At 41.5% G+C, this 20,126-nt stretch overlaps 1 protein-coding gene across 1 annotated transcript in view; it reads left to right on the top strand.

The window, feature by feature from the left end:
- Positions 1–16,216: 16,216 nt before the first annotated feature.
- LOC306701939 (teneurin-3) overlaps positions 16,217–20,126 on the top strand; it is a gene marked incomplete at its 3' end in the record, with an annotated part of 119,246 nt that continues 115,336 nt past the window's right edge. Inside the window, exon 1 of the mRNA XM_079167390.1 lies at positions 16,217–16,349. Within this exon, the coding sequence (XP_079023516.1) occupies positions 16,232–16,349 (118 nt within the window). The 5' untranslated portion in view covers positions 16,217–16,231. The remainder of the gene's footprint in view (positions 16,350–20,126) is intronic.

Raw genomic sequence — 20,126 nt, 5'->3', positions numbered from 1 at the left:
CTACGCTTTGGAGAGCGTCATTTGTTTTAATGTTGTGCTTCCAAAGATTCTGTAGGTCTTGGGTCTTTTTAATAAATGTCATGAAAAAAATGTCACACAGGAGGAAAGAAATGAGTAGATTGTGTTGCTGCAGGTTACACTAGAGTCAATATATTGTTTCCTCATTTCCTCAGCGGTGACTATAAGAACATAATCTTCTTCCCAGTCTCCATCACCTCTCGCCCTGGTGTCCTACTCCAGACCTCTGACCAGGAGCTGACACCATGAGATGCCTCTGCTCCAAAATGTGACAGCTCATAAAATCCTATATTTGTAAAACAAAAAAAAGCCCCGAAAGCCTCACTGGGGTGAAAATAACCTGCAAGAGATCACCCCGCTCGATCCACCAATATTTTAAATATCAAAGTGCTTACACACACACACACACACACACACACACACACACACACACACACACACACACACACACACACACACACACACACACACACACACACACACACACACACACTTGCTAAACTGTACCCAATCTGTGGTTTCGGCCTCAGGTGCAGAGGAGGTGGAGAAAATTTCATCAGAGCCTTTGAACACATTTGAAAGAGGCCTGCAGGAAGGTTGTGTCTGCCACAGGGACTCAAAGCCTCTTGGGTGAGACGTGCACCTGCAGAAACCACAACTTTTGGGTTATATTTTCTGCATTAGAAGAGAGGGGCTGTTGCCTGACAACCAACATGCAATGTGTAGTTTGATTTTATGTTTCAGCCGTAGTCTAGTTAAAGGATCTTCGGGTCGTGCTGTTAATTAAACAAAACAGTTTAGACGTTTGCTGGCTGCAGTTGCTCCTTGTTAGTTGTGTCTCGGCTACATGACACGGTGACTTGTCTCGGTGCGTGCATGACACGAGCAGGAGAGAAATGGTGATCTGATTTCACTGTGGCATGGATCATGCTATACACGCAATCTGCAAACACGAGCATCCGAGTCCACATGATAGCTCAGGAGAACTATAGTGTATATCTGCCCTGCTGAATTGATTTGTAGCCGGGGTCCTGAGTGCTGTTGAGGAACTGCAGCACTTGAGGCGAATCACGACGCGTGCTGCCATTGCCTTTTGACAAAATGGCGTTTGGGATTCGTTCGATGAAAGCGGCAAGTTTTACTGTGAAACATTTGTTATTGAAGTGTTCCATATTCACCTAATCTTTATCCTTTGGCTGTGTCGAGGGGCCACGCGAGAACTGAAACCGGCTTCAAACGACCAGAGTCTGTTCCCTGCGCCGGCCTGTAAAGGCATTACAGGGACACTCATTGGGTGATATTGAACATGTGGTTTTGTAGTAGGGCTCCAGAGCACGAGTACATCTTCATCTTTTTTTTTCTTTTTTCCAAGGCATGGATAATAATTTAAAGTGACTTTGCTGAATCCGACATCACAATCTATGACACCGATGTTCTGGAGACTGTCACGGAATCCTGATAAATGGAGAGCGTCGTGTTTACACTTTTCAGGAGCACACCTGGAGTTAGACGAGCGCTCTAGTGAGCATTGGGCTCTCGACTCATTTTGCACATCTCTACAGTGAAAAGCAATAACTCCACTGTAGTTGTCTGGTGTAGGAGACGCTGTGCCATAATGTGGCTAATCCTGCTGATTTAAAGCAGGTGACTGCCATTTCCGATGCAATTGAGACTCAGCCGGAGATTCTTGAGGTGTTTTGGTGCTTCGAGGCTTAAAAATGACTTCAGGAATATTATTTGATGAACTGTGTACACAACACTGTCACTCCATGTTCCTAGCCTTAAGTAATTTCCCCTTTCATTATTCCTGGGGAGAATTTAATATTCCGTGTGATGAGAACTGCCTCCTTTAGGGATGATGCCGGCTTAAATACTGGCTCCAAACAGTTTTATAGATCGTTAGGGGGCAATCAAGATGACTTCTCTCCCTCTGTAAAAATAACTCCTCTCGGATCTGAGAGATATGGGGGGAGGGAGTCGATGCACGGAGCTGCGCCTGTAATATCTCACCTTATTACTTGTTGATGCCGACAGTGACTAAGAAGATGACCTTATGAATTATAACATTTGATATGGCAAACAGCGTGGCCGAGTCGCCTGTTTCAACACATCAGAGCAAACACGTGAAGGTTAATGCAGCCTGACAAACTACCCACAGTTCCCTGGGCTCGACGGATGGGTTCCATGTCATATTTACTTTACATAATTGCTGCCCTCTAATCTGTTACTATTAACACACAGCCTGCCTGGCTATTGTCTGCTGCACTCTATTTCACCTGTTTTCTCTCTCGGTGCATTTTCCCTTCGCTCCCATGAGAATAGCCAGACATCATGATGAATAGTTGCCATGAAAGTAAAGCACGCCATGATGCGTTTAGGATCGTGAAGCTATTTTTTTTTTAGAAAGAAATCAGACGCCGGGATGGCGAGACCTCTATTGGCGGACAGGCTCGCATATTTGCTATTAATGACCTTAAGTCAGAGGATTATTTGGCTTTGTCACAGTGATGTGACACTTGCGGCAAAGTTTTTCCTGCGAGTTGCCAAATCATTGCTGAAAGTCACCCGGGGATTTGGGAGGAGGGGCATTGCATGCTCTTGAAATGTGCTTAGAGTAGGGATATTTAGTGACAGCACTTGATGCATTACCACTGTGGTCCTTAACTACATTGTATGCTGCACGAGAGAATAAGAGTAAAAAAAAAAAAACATGCTCTGGACGTGAGCAGTTTTTGGACTGTATGCACCTGATGCCGTCTCTGACGTCATGATGGTGTGTTTGGAAATCTCTTTGTAGAACAGATTTGTATTCTTTTCACCAATTCATATTCAATTAAAAATAATAATGCAGAAAAGAGCTTTACTAACAGCTAGGAATATAAATAGGGTTTTCTATTAACCTAAAGATGGATTTACATAGTGTTTTCCATCCGGAATATTTGCTCAGTATAATGTGATACCTGCCATCGCATTTTGATTGGAAAGGAGAGAGGAGCGTCCTCAAGGGAACAACTGCTGTACCCGTCTCATGGCTACTGTAGACTCATTGCATGAGCTAATGTGTTGTTCATAACACAGATTGAGTCGTGCGTCTCATAGTGCACATACGTGCCAAAGCGTTGGTGGTGACGATCTGCCCGTAGGGTTTAACGGACAAAAACAGCCACGCCACTCATTGCGGGAGCCGTTTGTTCAGCTGCGTACGGGCTACTCATTTGAGAAAAATGACGGTTCAAAGCAATGACGGGTCTTGGTGTTGTTTTGAACATTTCCTGCTGCTCTGTGGCCAAAGCGGGCTGAGATTAAAGCCACCTGCGATTAGCCACAGGATGCCGTCCTGCTGGTCCAACTCTGGGAGCAGCACCGCTTCACACTGTTGTAACCTACAGATTAACATTTATGGCTCAGCATGCTCTGGTGGACTTTCTGGGTCAAGACCAAGTGGCAAGATTGAGAAGCGGGCCTGACATTGTAACAGTACAACTCTCCCCGCGTGCGCCGGGCTGAGCCTGGCGGGGAGAGCCAAACAGAAATGTGCTTAGTTCTGTCATAGGGAGAACAAAATGAAAATGCATTGTGCTCTCTGCTTGTGAAAATTGCCCTGAGTGAATACCTGCGCCGTTCTTAGGTTCAGCGATTGTGAAATACAGACATTATATTCAAAGTCAGGAAATGTTACATATTTAAAGCGCATTGCAAAGCAAAGACCCCCTGTCACTAACTACAACGCAAAAACAGATTTGCCCAATAAGCCATCATTACGCATTGTCCAGCTCTTGTTAAAATAGTAGTTTTATTCTTTTCCAAGTTAAAAACATGTTTTTCTGCTCTTTATGGGGCCTTAACCTCCTAGAATTCTGAGGGCGGATTTATTTTTGCAGTTTTTCTATGATTGCACAAAGCAATATTAGCCCTGGAGGAGGGTTCCCAGAATAGCCTGAAACTGACAAGGGCTTCAGGTCTGGTCTATTGTGGCCCCTGGACAGCCCAGTGGGGAGTTGAGCGTCAGCTATGCTTGTCAATGGCGCTGCTTGACGGCTTCAATAATTCTGTTGACGCGACCTCTGTAATGCTGAAAGCCGCAGGTCTGGCGGGTGACGAGGAGCGATGATGTGGACGGACGCGGGGAGCCAGTGGGGCAACATGTTCTGTCTTTTTATTGTCAGCAGGGTGAAGAGGAAGAAAATATTGAATATCAGGCCATTGAAGAGTGTAAAACTGGCGCCTCGGAGGCAGTGTAATGGTATACAGGTCAGCAATCTTTGACTTCCAGTGGAGAGCGGTGTGCATTCAGAAGTTGGTCTCAGACAATCGCCACGGGACTGACTCTTCTAGTTTCACCCCTGGAAGTAGAGAAACCAGTGCAATGTTGGTGAAGTTTCAGATTGATGTTTTTTTAATAAGGCTTGCAGTCTCTCAGTATTCTGATAGTGTGCCGTCATGACCTACATACTCCGTAAAACGCTGACAACAAGAGAATAAAACCCTCCAGTTTCTTTACATATAGTGTTTTTATGTGTGACACCATATGCCTAAAGTGAAAACGCACTCAATATATTATTCTCTGTAAAGTGCAAAAATTGAACTGATTGTATGGATGGAATTTGTATTTCTTCTAATTGCATATCATTGAAGTGAGTATTTTGGTTCCCGCTGTTACAGCGATGTCGATGTGCGACTGCAACAGACGGTTAAAGTCTCTATTTGGTCAGATTTGATATTTCCCAGCAGTCACAGCGGCACCAGGGTGTTGCATTCCCATTGCAGTATTGAGGCTCTCCCTCAGACTCTTCAGTTGTCTGCCTCTTTTATATGATTGCTGTGTATATTCCGTCTCCCTCTGCACATGCTAAAATAGGGAGGGCCAGTTTGTTGTAACAATCATGTGAGATGCATTTGAATGACACCCGATGTCAGCACTTTTTTTGAATATCTCACTGTGTTTGAATTTCTTTATCTGGGAGCCAGGTTTGTATGCTGGCAGCATCTCAAATGGAGTTTGAGCAATGATTTTCAGCCACTGTCTGAGAGCTCTGTTGACAGGCTACAGTGGTGCTCCAATAACAGATCAGATAGTCAAGCGAGGCCGATGTTTGATTGAGAATTTGTAATTAGCAAGGCACCGCTGTCGATCTCAATAAAGATGATACCTGCAATGATAAGTATTTTTTCTTTTGTACCAGCCATGTTGTGGATAGATACGATGTGAGTTTAATTCTTTCTATCACCCTCCGTGGCGTTGTGATCGCTCTGCAGCTTCATTACAATGCAGCCGCGGTTTCGCCGCAATTTAATTTATTTCCGTAACAATGGGTCGATCGTGGATTTGTCCGTAAACTGCCACAGGTCTGAGCAGTTGATTTTATTTCTGCACACCATGGAGTCAATTCATTATGAGTAAGCAGTAGATGGCAATTGTTGACAACATCCTCAATTAAGCGAATGTACATGAACATCATTACTTCCTCAGCTCCACCGTGTGAAAATAAAACTACAGTGGTACCAATTTCAGCAAATGGCAAACTGTGGCCATTGAATTAAGACCGACTGGTGTAATTGGCTGTGGAAGGGAGCACCTTCCACATCACACAGATAAGAGCTGGGCTCAATACTAGTCGTCTTGGATACAGATAAACGCTGGAGCTGGTATGTATGAATGCACTGAATAACCTGCTATTACCACTTTAGATGGAGGGAGACACTGCAGGAGCAGAAAAAAAATCCCTGGTTTTTTTTATATTCCAATTGTCCACACCTAGCAATTACATTTAAAAAAAATGAATTTGGCTGTGCTAGCTGTTTTCCCACTAAAGATTCAATGAATATATAACTCTTTCTGTCGCTGGTGAAGGGTTATTTGGGGGATTTGTAAACATCCCTGCTCAGCTTATTATGTTGCATGCTGGCGCCGGCAGACGGCTTTTTTTATTATTTAATTCACTGACAAAAAAAGCGAACAATAAAATGGTTAGGATTAGACGTTGACCGCTATGATTTTCCATTGACAGACAAGAGAAAGAAAAGAACAAAAAACTGAGTTCAGCTGTGGTTTTTTGGTGATTTGTTTTTTCATAGTCACAGTAGCTTTGTTGGTCTTCTAAATGGGCTGAAACTATGAGGGATGACGCCTCAAGCGCCATGTGCATGGAATAATCTGAAGTGGCTGTATCAGAGATTTGCATCACTTTACCCCACTTGTGAATATTCTGCATCATACACTGAGACAAGAGATTTAGGATGGAGCAGGATTTCATCATCCATCTTCAGAGTCTCACTGAGTGTGGTAAGCTCATCCGTCACCAAGTTTGCTAAGGATATAGCTGCCACTGGAATTTAATTGCCAGTAAATGCCGTCATGATATTGCTCGCTATATTTCCCTCTCTTCTTTTCTTTGTCTCTTTACCTGCCGGTCACATTTACAGTACAGTAATCTACAAAAATCCCAAAATGATTCCATACACGTTACAAGATAATGCAACTCAATTAAACAACATGGAAGCAGTATTTAATCAAATCCCCTCGAAACTTGCATATAAAAAGATCATCCTCTCAGAAATTGATCGTCTTGATTCTGATTGTCGTGTATTTTTAGGTAATAGTTCCACACTTCATGTTGCAGCAAGGGATTAAGGCACTGAGCCTCGATAAATATCGAACACAATCTGGTTCAGATGGCATCCAGAATTCACAGAGTCTGGGCAACGTGCTGCAGACAAACACTTCTGTGTCTCCAAAATCACTGGTGTCAGGGGGAAACAGGCAGCATCTGATGGAACACTGCCCTGGTTCTCCCTTCTCCCCTTCTGCAAGCGCCGGGAGGCACAAAAAAATGAAGAAGAAGAAAAACCGGAGGAGAACTGAAGAGAAACTGAAAGAGGAGAGGGAGAGCGAGGAGCGTCAAGGAGGAAGGGGAGAGAGACTCGACAAGATGAATTATGCAAAGCTGTCAGAGGCGGCTATTGTTGGAGGTGCTGGCTGTGTTAAAGGAAGCCAGTCCTGATCTTCACCAGCTCCATCAACCACTCTCACCACTCCCCGTGGCAGAGAGCCGTCTGATCTGTGCTCCGGCAAAAGGCCAGCAACAGGACGAGAGGGGGAGTGGGGGGGATGGGGGGGGGGGCAGGCCACTCGGTGACAGGTGGATTGTCTTGGAGGGACGCAACGACAAGTACGCTCTTTATTACCGTTATTTACAGAGGTCACCGACAGGGAGATATGAGCTGATTTGTACAGCAGCCCCGCGGAAATATAATTACCGAACAAAGGCCGAGTGAAGAGTTGCCATTTCAGCATTCTGGTCAGCGGCGGCGACTCCTGTTTTACAAACTGCTTCGTGTGCTGAAGTCAGGAGTGTGTGCCAACTCATTTAAAGCCGGTGTATTTGTTTATTAAGTCAATTTTGCTCAGAACTCTTTATCAGCTACAAGATATCTAGGAAACAACTCTCTGAGTAATTATTATTTTCATTGTTTCTTCACAATATCAGATTGAAAAATACAAAAAAGGATGGAATAGAATGAAATAAGTCCAATTTCCTGTAGTCCAATGTGATGTCTTTAAATGATTTCAAAGAATTCAGGTGTTCCATTTCTAATGATAAATAAAAAGTAAATCTTCACAGTTTAGAAGCTGGAATCTGCAAATGTTTGATCAATAACTCTGAAAAACCATGAGTAATGGTTTCCTATATGAACACACTATTTACTGAGTTAGAACGGGTTTGTTTATTTCACATAAGAGATGCCTTATTTATTTTATCCCTCTGTCCTTTTCTACCTGGTTTGAAGCAAGAACCCTATAAAAGAAGGAAGGTTCTTTATGTCACATTGGAACCAAGCCGGTTGTGTTCAGAGCATCGTTGTATTCAGGAGGGCTATTGTTAGCAATGTCTCGATAATGTTTCCTGTTTTTGTCAGGAGGTGGCGCTAATCGGCAAATTTGGCAATCCCCTTCGGTACTAGAATGGAGTCACAATGACGCAATGACCCTTCTTTCTTTTATATATATTTATTGGTTTGGAATGGGCGGGGCTTAGTTGATCAAACAAAATGTATCATTTGAATTTGATTCTAAAGTTTGGTTCACTATCAGTTGAATGTGATCTAACCACAATCACACAGTCCTGAAGTAGATTCCATTTGTTTTTGAGTGTTAACGTCTTTCTAAATGATTCCTAATGTTGGGAAGGTTAGAGACACGTTTTAGCTTACAGATTACTACTTATCCTGTTACAATAGTTAGCCTGCATTACTTATTACATTTTTAATTATTTCATCAAATTAGGGTACGCTGTTACTTCTGATTACTTTTCTAACAAGCGTTTTAAACCGGGCAAAAACTTAAACCACTCAGTGTAAACTTCACAATTGTATACTCAACACTTTTATTAAAAGTTCTTCAATAGAACTTCAATCAAGATTTGAATGTAGCAACAGAATGAATGTTCTTTTCTACAAATAAAGATTTTACTGAAAAGAATATAGTTGGATGTAATTTTGATTTGTAACACTTTTGTTCACATGAACTCTTAAGTGATAATGATTGCATCTAAATTGTTTTTTTTCTACTTCTGATTGTTGATTATTAAGTATTTAAAGGAACAGTGTAGTATTTAGGGAGATCTATTGGCACAAATTAAATTAAATTTTATTAAATATGTTTTCTTTCGTTTATAATCCCCTGAAATATGAATGTTTCTACAGCAGCCCACAACAGACAAACCAAACACTGGCTCTAGATATGGCCATTCATGTTTTCACTTCAGCCACCGTAGTACTCCTTCCCGCTCGTCACACAGAAGAATTTTCAGGTGGTTGCATTCTGCAACCTCATCGCTAGATGCCGCCGAATCCTACATACGGCACCTTTAATGTTCCAGACAAATAGTTGAAATCTGAAGCTTTGTAGTTTCCATGGTCGTTAAATGATAATTAACTATCAGAACTGTTGCTTATTGTTTTTTTATGGTGGGCTTTTCAATTGTGGGACTGCAGATAATGATTATTTTTAATGTTCTGTAAAAAACAGTAAAAAAAACCCACAAAGTCCCAGGTCACATCGTCAAATGTCTTTTGCTCAACCAACAGTTAAAACACCAAAGATATTCCTTTAACAATTCATATAAAATGGAGAAAAGCACTGAAGAAATTATAACCAGAGAATGAATGGAGTGTGTCCTTGTTGGGGATTTGTTTTCTGTCAATTTAAAAATCAATGAATTGATCACTGGTTCCAGCACCAATCCACTGACTTATTGATCAAGCCATGCCTGGAAAGTTACTCTACTCGTTGGCCACCCGAGCTTGAAGCATCAGAAACATCTTTCCTTTTTTTGCTTTTGATGAAAAACATACTGTAGGTCAGTTGCATATTTAATTTGGAATAAAGCCACTTATTGGTTCCAGGACGTCTTGAGAATGTTGCTGTCCCCCTTTGGCGATGCTTTCCAAATACCCAGTCGGAGGCATAAAACACACCCGCTCTCATCTTTGATGAATAGCTGAATGTCAGACATGAAACAAGTAAATCTCCCTTCGATCCTTGAAACCCTTCCAACTGCCCTGAAGAGCCAATTGACTTGGACACCATTTCATCACACCATATTATACAGATGGTTTATGGTTTATGCTTCAAAGAAGTGCAGAGGTGTAGGACAGCACCAGGCGTCGGGGGGACTGTACTCAACTGGCACGGGAGTCGTTGGGCCTCGTGGAGCTGCGCTGCGTAGATCATGAACTGTCTTTTTCCGTGCCTCGCCGGCTCGCCAGAGTATCTCTGTGTGACACTAATTTTGCAGTGTCGACTGTTCCACTGAGTGGTCACGGGTGACTGACCGTCCTGATTCAACTGCATGATCAAAGGTAAAAGGGAATGTAGGAGCCAGTGATACCGGAAAAGTAAAAGGAACATAGATTTACTCAAGAATTCGGGATTTTACATGCGGAAATTTCTCTTCGAACTTAAACGGACGCTTCTTCACATGACTTTGACTTTTCTGGCCCTTTTTTTTTTTTTTTAAGGGATTGGTGTGAATTAGTGTCTACTCTCAGAAGGGTAACTAGAAGCAGATTTGGCCTAATCAAGGGAAGACACACTGACTTTTATTCTTCCCTGCTTAAAGTGGTCTTAAGTTCATGCTGTAGTTAAAAGCTTTGAAACTTAAAGCCTGCAGAAACACAATAGAATTCCCCCCAAGAGCCTTTATGACCTTTTTGTACATAATTCAAACCACCATGAATGTCTCTCTTGTGTCCCGATAGAGTCCCCATGTGCATCGCCTGTGTCGGCAGGACACTTTGATGAGCCGTGAAAAAGATGGCACCTTCAGGTCCTTGGAGTAAAGCATAAATGTTTATACGGGGACATGCCTGGTCACTCGAGGGCTTATAGCTGATTAGGACACAAATCCAATTCCTCCTATAGTGGGAGGGGGGGGGGGGGGGGCTTGCAGCTCAGCGGATAAGACTGTTTTTCAGACAGCGAATCTCTTTACAAGTCCATAAAGAAGAGGGGGATCGTAATCAGGGAGGCTTCTGGGCGTGTCCGCTTGCACTCATCCTGTACATTAATCTGCCAATCTGGACGGGGGTGTACAATTTCCTGAAAGTGATGAGATGTGAGTGAGATGTCCTGTGGCATCGTAAAACAAGTGTGTGTGTGTGTGTGTGTGTGTGGTGTTGAGAGTTGAGTGTCAGGGTTACAAGAGAGTGTGTCACTGATTGCATCTCAGCCCATCGGGGGAACAGAATGATATCCAGCAACTCCGAGAGAAGGGGGGAGAAAAAAAGTAAGTTGAAGAGGGCTAGAACACAGCTCACAATTTTCATTATCCCTGCATCCTGTACTCCACCCGCGACTGCTTCAGTTTTTGGGAAGTCTCCATGGGGCCGGTGCTTTCTTGCGGCGCGAGAGTACGCTATCCTGACTTCATCGGAAGGTTTTGATGCTTGATGTGAAACGAAGTAGATCTCATTTGGGGAAAGAAGGAAGTCTGATACTCTAGTCTTACAGCTCAGCCAAGAGAGAAATGAATGTATGTGTGTGTGTGTGTGTGTGTGTGTGTGTGTGTGTGTGTGTGTGTGTGTGTGTGTGTGTGTGTGTGTGTGTGTGTGTGTGTGTGTGTGTGTGTGTGTGTGTGTGTGTGTGTGTGTGTGTGTGTGTGTGAGAGAGTGTCAGGAGGCAGTGGAAAATGGCTGGTAATAAACACTTCTGACACACCGGGGCTCCCATCCACGTTCCACTCAAGGGTTTTTTGCGGGTTAGTAACATTCTCATCGCCCCCCATCCTTGTCCATATTTTAGAGCCTTGTCTCCACCTGTGAGAATGTCTTTTTTGAATTTTCAACAAGTTAAGGATTTTAACATTCATCCATCTTAATGTTTGCATACACAGAACTAAATTATGTTGTTTTTTTTGTCAAATGTGATGCTCGTGGTGGGTCCGTGCATACAGAGAGGTTGGGATACACAGCCAGGTCATTGGCAGTCAGTGTGTGACATTTGAATTATTTTGCTGTCACCGACTGGGTAATGAAAACATAATGCAGGTTTGCGTATTATGGAAGCCACATGTCATATAACTGTTCTTCTTGCTGATTTATATCTTGGTTACCCACATACAGTGTAGTCGGTTGAATGTAGAATTTTGTGTCAGGAGTTCTTCTCAACCTTTTGTAGCTTAAGGCTCACTCCTGGTTATTAAAACAATTCTGACATCCCGTCTTCCCAAATGAGAAAAAAAACAGAACACAACAAAAAACGGAGAAAAAGTCATCTGCGCCGTAAATATGTTATGCCTCTGTCAGCTGTATGACCAAAATAAATATACTGCATATCTCACCCATCACTGCCCGCTATCATGAATCCATATTTAAATGTATTCAGGGTCATATATCCTCACCACATGCTTTGGAGGATTTACTGGTACATGGTTGTCTCCCACATCACTTTTGCATTTAAAAAAAAATAATTTTGTGTCAGTGCATCCGAAAGACTGTTAGCTAGCTATCAGTGGCAAAACCTGTTTGTCACGAACGGATGATGAAGTGGCGTGTTTGGCGTAGCGATGTTCAAACGTAACGAGCCGTTTTCATTTGATGTTTTCATTCTTGTAAATTCTTGAGCACATTTAGACCCTAAAATAACTAGCTTTGTTTATTAGGAAAATTAAATCCCTCCGTAGCTCACTAGATGGCACTCTGAGGCATATCAGTGAGAATAGCTGGTTTTAAGGGTCAGTTTAGCCCCCCCGCCCCCCAAAAAAAAAAAAAAGAAACATTTTCTCACTTCCTTCTGCAGATAGATACTTCTGCAGATCATACAAATATTATGTCGATTTGTTTTTTTAAGTTTATTTTTCAATCTTTGAGCACTACAAAATTTCCGTTCACCGTAATTGTATTGGGGTATTTGCAACTCAACTGTCAGCGGCAGCTAAACGTATGCAATTTTAGTGTACAAGTACACTCTGGGATAAATTGTGTTCTGCGAGAGGTGCAGTTTTAAAAAGTCAGTTCAGAATTTCCGACACGTATCGGAAAGTCTTGACAAATAATACCAGAACGGCTCATGCAGGTAGATATCACACAGAGACAAATATATTCTTTTTATAGGGCTGCACGAATATTGGCAGATTATTTATCACAATTATTCATTGATTTTAGGGACAATGCCTTTCTTATTGCTCATTCACAACAGAGCACTGCTTTACCTCGCATGGTGTGCACACACAGCTCCCCAAAAATGAAGCCAAAACATCTCGACCGCCCCCTTTGGTGGCTGGCTGTCAGTTTAGGAGGCGCTTGATTTGATATACAGCTACATTTTCTATGAGCGGAGGAAGCATGTTAAAAGTCAATATCACAGTCGGTCATGTTCATTTAATTGTGGGAAGTCAAAAATCAAGATTAATATTCCATCAATGTCACAATGTCAAAAAAAAAGAAATGTATATACAGCAGATATGCATTTTTCATTGAAATATGTCATCACACTTGTTATCATTGCTGTTCAGTGTGCATAATCTGACACTGGGTTAACGTGCATATCATGGGTCTGAATTATAATTCTGCATGAGTTACAGTTTGAATTAAATAATGATATGATTGTGTCAAAACGTCACTTGCCACCGGGATGCATTGATTCGTCCCTCATTTAACCAGCATCTGACACTTGATGAATGTTCACTATAGGTCATCGTCATGGGGAAATCGAAAGGCTGAAGATTTTTCAATCACTAAAATATTATTGTGTGAAACTACTTCTTTCACTAAAACTGCTTTTGCTCGATGTGAAAAATGTGGACAGCTCTTAAATTCACTGCAGTGGAAATGAACTTGGTTTTGAAGGCTAAAGCAGAGAGAATGAGGAGAGGAGGTGATCTTCTTTTTAAGAGAGGAATTCATGTATGACAAGAGTTCACGGCTGAGGTTTCAGGGGTGGTGAGGTTGCGGCGGGGGTGGGGCATTGAGAAGGGGGATAAGTGTGTACTTTTGAAGATGAAGCAGATGGATTAGTGTTATCTGAGCTCCTTGCTTCCTTTCCTCTTCTCTCTCTTTCTCCAGGTAGAGTGAGCGGAGGCCCGAATGGACTGAAGAAGAGACCGACTAAGACGAAAGAGTGGGGAGGGGAGTTTGTGGGGTAAATCGGTGCAGAATCGCAACCAGAGGAGCAGGAGAAAAGGGTGAAATAATCCAGTGGCGAGTCGCTCAGCAGAGCGTCGTGGTGAAGGGGAGGGAGTTGGATACCGAGCATGCAGGCAGCATGGAACGGGTGAGGGAGCAGCGGCCTTTCTGCTCGCTGTCCAAGAGCCAGAGAGACCGAGAGAGATTCTGCGAGAGAGACAAGGATCGGGAGCGTCGATACACCGGCTCCTCGGCTGACCGGGAGGAGGGAGCCTGTCGCGTACCCACTCAGCAATCCTACAGCTCCAGCGAAACGCTCCAGGCCTTTGACCATGACCCTTCACGGAGGCTGTTTGGAGGCAGAGTCAAGGAGATGGTGCACAAGGAGAGCGCCGAGTACAGCAGGCCAGGTTAGCCAGAGCAAATGTTTATTCAGATTTTTTTTTTCTCCAATGTTTTCAAGATGAATTTCCATAATATGAGCTGAAAAGTTTTGCAGTTATTGAGTTAAAATGTCTGTATTGATTTAGGAACTTACTGTTTTATCTCTCGAAAGAGTTTCTTAGACTCATGATATGATACACAACAAGTGTAAATATGAAAAACAACAAAATCCTCATATCCATGCTCATTTACTGATGTTGAACAGTGTTAGGTAGAAGCATCATTAAGTAATTCATTAGTAAAATGAACTATGATGCTGGGACTTTGTCGTTTGTTGTGTTTACTAAATTCTAGCATTTTGCAGTTTTATCTTCCACTGATTCTGTGCAGGTTTGACAAGAAATAACTTTACGATGTCAGGATGCCAGGCAGTGCTCAACACCATTTAGTTTTATCTTCACAAACATGCAGTGAAATCTCACATTGTGTGGGATACAGCTACTACGATGCACATACCCTGCTGGACCACATTAAAATAATAAGGGAGAATGCTCAGTGAATAACCCTGTCCTTTAATTGGCTGCTTTGAAACTGCTCTAATTTCTGTAATTAAAAAAGTTTGAGCAGTTTGTTCTATTTTATGGCACTCCTTTGGCTCATAAGATTGCAATTAGAAAATCTCCTTCTACATTTTCTTGGTGCTAATTGGTGCCCATTTCAGAATTAACGGGATTATGATGACGTTTTGAGAGGAATGCTATTGTTCCTCATTTCTTTTTAAAATCTGGGCATTTAATGCCAACGACTTTTAATACATCACAGTGAATGTAAGATTCAGTGTTATTCATCTGGTTGGGGAAAAAGAAGATATCTTGGGTAAATGAGTGTAGATACTACAGTATCTGCTTATTGTGCTGTGATCTGTGTGTGTGTGTGTGTGTGTGTGTGTGTGTGTGTGTGTAGAGGTGTGTGTGTGTGTGTGTGTGTGTGTGTGTGTGTGTGTGTGTGTGTGTGTGTGTGAGAGAGATAGATGGTGTATGAAAGTGTTGTTATCTAATGATCTTTTTAAATGTGCTGGATTTTTTATATTTTCTGTAGTATTTTCAGATGGGGGATATTTGGCAACAGGACAAAATACATTACAAAGGGACATAACGAGGGAAAATACAAAACCACCTCACATATGACATGAAAAACATAATACGGAAACATATTTTATGTTGTGCTGCGTTTGTTTTAACAATGTTGACACTTCTGACCTTGAAATTCTAAAAATCATTATTGATAAAGTAACTAGTTCATTGTGTAAGTGAATAAATGTAGATGAGCTCATTTATACCTAAAATACATCTGAATACAAAACGTAGGAACTATATTACATTTACTAAAATAATTTCAACTTCAGGTTGATCACATGATTAGTCATTATTGGGGTATCTGTGCCATATTTACCAGATGGCAGAAAAAAATGAACACATAGATGATTAGATATAGGATTAAATGAGGTCGACATGAGGTGTTTTTGTGTTATTGACAATATTTCTGCCTCTTAAATTGTATTTAAGAGGCAGAAATATTGTATTTATTTTGCTCAGACGCTGCTATTTTATTTCCAGTGAACACCAGAACCTCAATTCATTCCAAATGATTACACCAAAATATTTATGGTAATGAGTTATTGTGAATCTACACATCTCACACCATCGACACATTTTCATGTGTGTTGATGAACACAAGAAGCTCGAATTCTGGTGATTTGTTTTGGGTTTTAAATGTCTGAGCAAAGTAGGTCATCTTAAAAAGCTCACCTACTTACAAAATCTAGTTTGAGCTGCACTGGGATTCACAGTAAGTAAGAGAAAATGCTTTTGAGCATCTTGATAAGTTGATGAGTGTGGGAGGACGTTGTTAAGCCTTAATTCAACAATTACCTGCTCCTCTTCCATCATGTTCTTAGGTTTCTTTTTTTTTTTTTAGGTAGCCCTGCTCTTGGCCATTAACCGTGTTGTGGATTGGCTTGTTAACTTTACAACCTCTGTCATTCACAGGGCAGACGTTTTCGCTGAGGCAACTCGGAATCTGTGAGCCCTCGGCTCGCAGGGGCTTGGCGCTGTGCCCTGAGACGGGCCTCTCCCACCCGCTCAGCAGCTACTCCAGAGGCCCGGTCGCTACAGAAAACCATGAACCTGTATCACCGGAACGTACCATGACTCTCTGGGGAACGGGGGCAAAGTCTGGGCAGGATTCATGCCTCTCCAGCCGCTCTAACTCTGCGCTCACGCTCACTGACACGGAAATGGACAATAAATCGGACAATGAGATGGGTGAGTAGGTCACACTTTTCCGTCTTTTTGTCTTGTTCGCGGATCATGCTTCCAACGCTTTGCAAAGGGGAGGAATCTGTATGTAAAAAAAAAAAAAAGGCAGCAGTAGGTTGGATTATGGTCGGCGCTGGAGACAAGGCCCTGATTGGTGGATGCAAGTGGAGCGCGATTGGTGGGGCCGGTATCTGGAGAGGCATTTGCAGCTGCCTTTTCTTCGGATCAAAGGCGTGATTCCTAGCTGCATGCAGGAAAAGAATTTGGCCTTCCGATTGAGCAGTTCCTAGTCACCTGGTCCTGCTCCACAGGAAGCAAAGGATTTTGATGAAGTTTCCCCATGGGCTAGCGTATAATCAAAGATAGCTTTGTGTGCCGCACTCTGAGGTTTTGCTTAGAAATTCTGCAGTGGTTGACTGGGCACGCACAATGGCTGATTAAATGGGTACCACGGTTTGAAGTGCAAATGTGATCATGCTGGAAACCTGAGACAGTGGATTGAGGGGTCTGTGTTTGAAGAGGGCAAATCTTTGTTGCATCAATTGCACACAAGGTAGCTGCATATTGTTGCCAAATGTCGACTTATAAACCATGTTCTTGTTTGTTGTGTTACCCTTACTTCCTGAAAGGGCAGTTAGCAGTTTGGAACATCCTTTATGTCTTTTGTAATATACTTTAACAAGGCACTTAGTGCTGGATTTTTTTAACAGTATTTCTTCATCCGGGCTTCTATCCTCTGAGTCATGTGTTCCCCCTGTCTTTATATTCATCTTTACAGCTTCATATGTTTACGTGTACAGCTTTAAGATTTCTTCTCTGGTGTTGAGTGCAGCTGACATTGTTCATCATTCCTCATCATCAAAGTGCGAGCCATCACCATTAAAGCACACTGAATGTAAAGCTCTAATTATTTTAAGAAAGCCATGATTCGAAAGAGTGGCAGGCAGTTAAAAATAATTAGGGTTGATTACACTGGCTATAACATTAAATAGAGGGTAAAAAGGAAAATGTCTTGTATTCGTGTGCTATCAATTTTTATTCGGAAAACATTGGCTTCGGTCTGACATTTGAGACAAGTCATTTTCTTAATGGCGGTATTCATCACAGTGAGCTTGTCTCCGGGAGGGCGGCTGAGTAAGTCTTTTACCTTTTTTCAAAATGCCTTCCCTACCCAAACCCATGTGTTTGTCCTAGTGCCTTTGCTTTTAGCCCAATGCACTGTATACGTTTAGGATTCACTAGAAAGCTCACCCCAACCACAGAGGTGCCGGTAAACATCCCCCTAACCTCCTCAGCACTGGACTCCAGTCTGATTTGTTGCTGTATAGGCCAAGCACGAAAACACATCACCAGTCGGTGCTCCGTTCTCCAGAACAACGCAGAGTCCAGCTTCAATAGGTTCTCAATTGAGCTTCAATTGCACCTGCCCCCCACCACTTATATTGCATGAGCACACACACACACACACACACACACACACACACACACACACACACACTCACACACCACCTTACCGCCCTCTGGCATACCTCCTTTGGAGTTTATTTTGGAAACGTCACAGGAAGCTGCTGCTGATTGGCTCCAGTTAGTACGAGGTCCCTTTGAGACTTAATCTAACTCGCTTTTGCCTCAATTAATTTCATTAAAGGTAAAATAAACAATAACTACTGGATCTGTATCCCAGGTGCCATTCCTTTGTTATCTTACAAAATCAAAAACATCTAAGAAAACTAATTTATTTATGTAAGAGTGTGTTTGCTCTTTGTTCTGTTAACCGCATGTCATTTTAATATGCTAAAAATGTACAGTAGGAAGAACAATATGAGTCACGGTGTAATTTAAAATTCTAAGTCCTTTTCTTTTTTGTAAAACTATTTTTGGAGCCCTTTTCGTCATCTAGATTTTGAGCTGGAGCGAAGGAAAAGCTGTCCCGCTGTTCCACCTCTATAGATCTTGGTCTCTTTTTGTTTTTTTTTGTCAGGAGGCATTGCACTTTTGACTTTCACAATTTAATGAAGCAGCTATAAGAGAAATGACCCATCCAAAGGTTTCCATCAACTGAATATGCATGCAGAAGCTCCGACAAGGGGCCGTTCAGCCCCACTTATTCATAAATGAACTCAATATTTCATTCTAATTCGCTCTGTTCAACAGAGTGTTCGACACAGACAAGTACCAAAGGCTCGGCGCATTCATAGGGCGCGGCATCTGCAAGCGATAACCTTCGTGATTCGAGAATAGGAGGTCCACCTTTTATAAGAATGTAACCAGAGTGGGCATCTTGTCGAGTGCAGCCACAGACACGGGATGGAAGGGGTTGTTTTCTAAAGTGATTCATTTGTGAGCATCTTTTTCAATTCCTCAGGAGCAAAGAGGACCCAGCCAGTGAAAGAGGTGAGAGTAAAGTTATGTGCAGTCAAGGATTGTTAAGGTCATGTGTCAACACTTAAACAAATGTGTAATGTTGACATTTATTACTTCTCTTGTACAAGATAATTGGCTTTAAAAATTTTATTTTAGAAATATAAATTATTATTATTGAAGAAATTAGATACATATATATATATATATATATATATATATATATAAAAATAAATATACATATATATTATTGGATTTAAAAAAAATGTATGAAGGAGAAAAAAAAGAGAAAGAATCTGTTAAGCAGCTTTCATTGATTTTACACTTAAGATAATCCCCTGCCAGTGATAGAATCCCTTGAAAACAAAATTGATTGATTAAAGCGTCCGTTTTATTGGTTTTATAGTTGTAAGAACGTCCATTTGATTCTCAGCAGTCTTTTGTATATCTCAGTAGTTGAGTCCATCCTATTTACATTTATAGTTTGTACTACATGAACGGTACGCAGCTCAGCTTTGACCAAAGAAACAGAAGAGTGCCTTCATTTCTCTATGCCTTAAAATGTATTTGTAATGTATGTCCAATATATAAAAGCACATAAAACATAAATATGGAAATTCACATAATATTTGTAAAATATTATCTAAAACTATTTAAAATAAACTCATAATTATTTTAAATATATCCATACTTGTGTTGATAGACTACATAAATATAAAAAAGCTCTTTCTCTTCATGCAGAATTATTTAATTCCTCACTTTCCTATAAGTGACAGCTTGTCATACACAAACAAACCCACGCTTACGTGCACATGTGTGTGTGTGTGTGTGTGTGTGTCTATATACATATATATATATATATATGTATGTATATATATATATATACACATACACACACATTTGCACACACACACACATATGCTCGGTTACTACAGAGCTGTGACATGTACCAGCTGTATAGTGCTGAAACTTCATGTCAGCAGGGAGCGTACGTATGTGCTGTAAGCAGCACCCGGATTTAAAAAAAGAAATGTTTGCACTCGGCAGTTGAAATGAGAGAAAATGGAGCTTTAAACAGTTTACTGCACATTTTTTGTAGCATGTTAATTGTAGAAGTTTAGGAGACAAAAAGGTCATCCAACTAAAGCCCCATCCCCAGTATAATAAGGTAACTTCATGTCATTTATTAATTTAATCTGCATTATGGGAAATGCATTTATATGGAGTTGTACAATTTATTGAAATCCCTGGTGCCCCAGTTATTTTTTCTAAGATCGTTTTCTAAATGATTTGTAACCTTTATAATTGAGAAAATTCAATGGAATCAATGTGTTTGAAATATTCCTGTGTTTTTATGACAGATGGAAATGAGCTGCTTTTCAAATAGTAATTACAGATCGAAATACCAAGACACAGAACTGG

Source organism: Pholis gunnellus, assembly GCF_910591455.1.
Source record: "Pholis gunnellus genome assembly, chromosome: 10".
NCBI classification, from domain to species: domain Eukaryota; kingdom Metazoa; phylum Chordata; class Actinopteri; order Perciformes; family Pholidae; genus Pholis; species Pholis gunnellus.
This window is presented reverse-complemented; position numbering and strand designations above follow the sequence as displayed.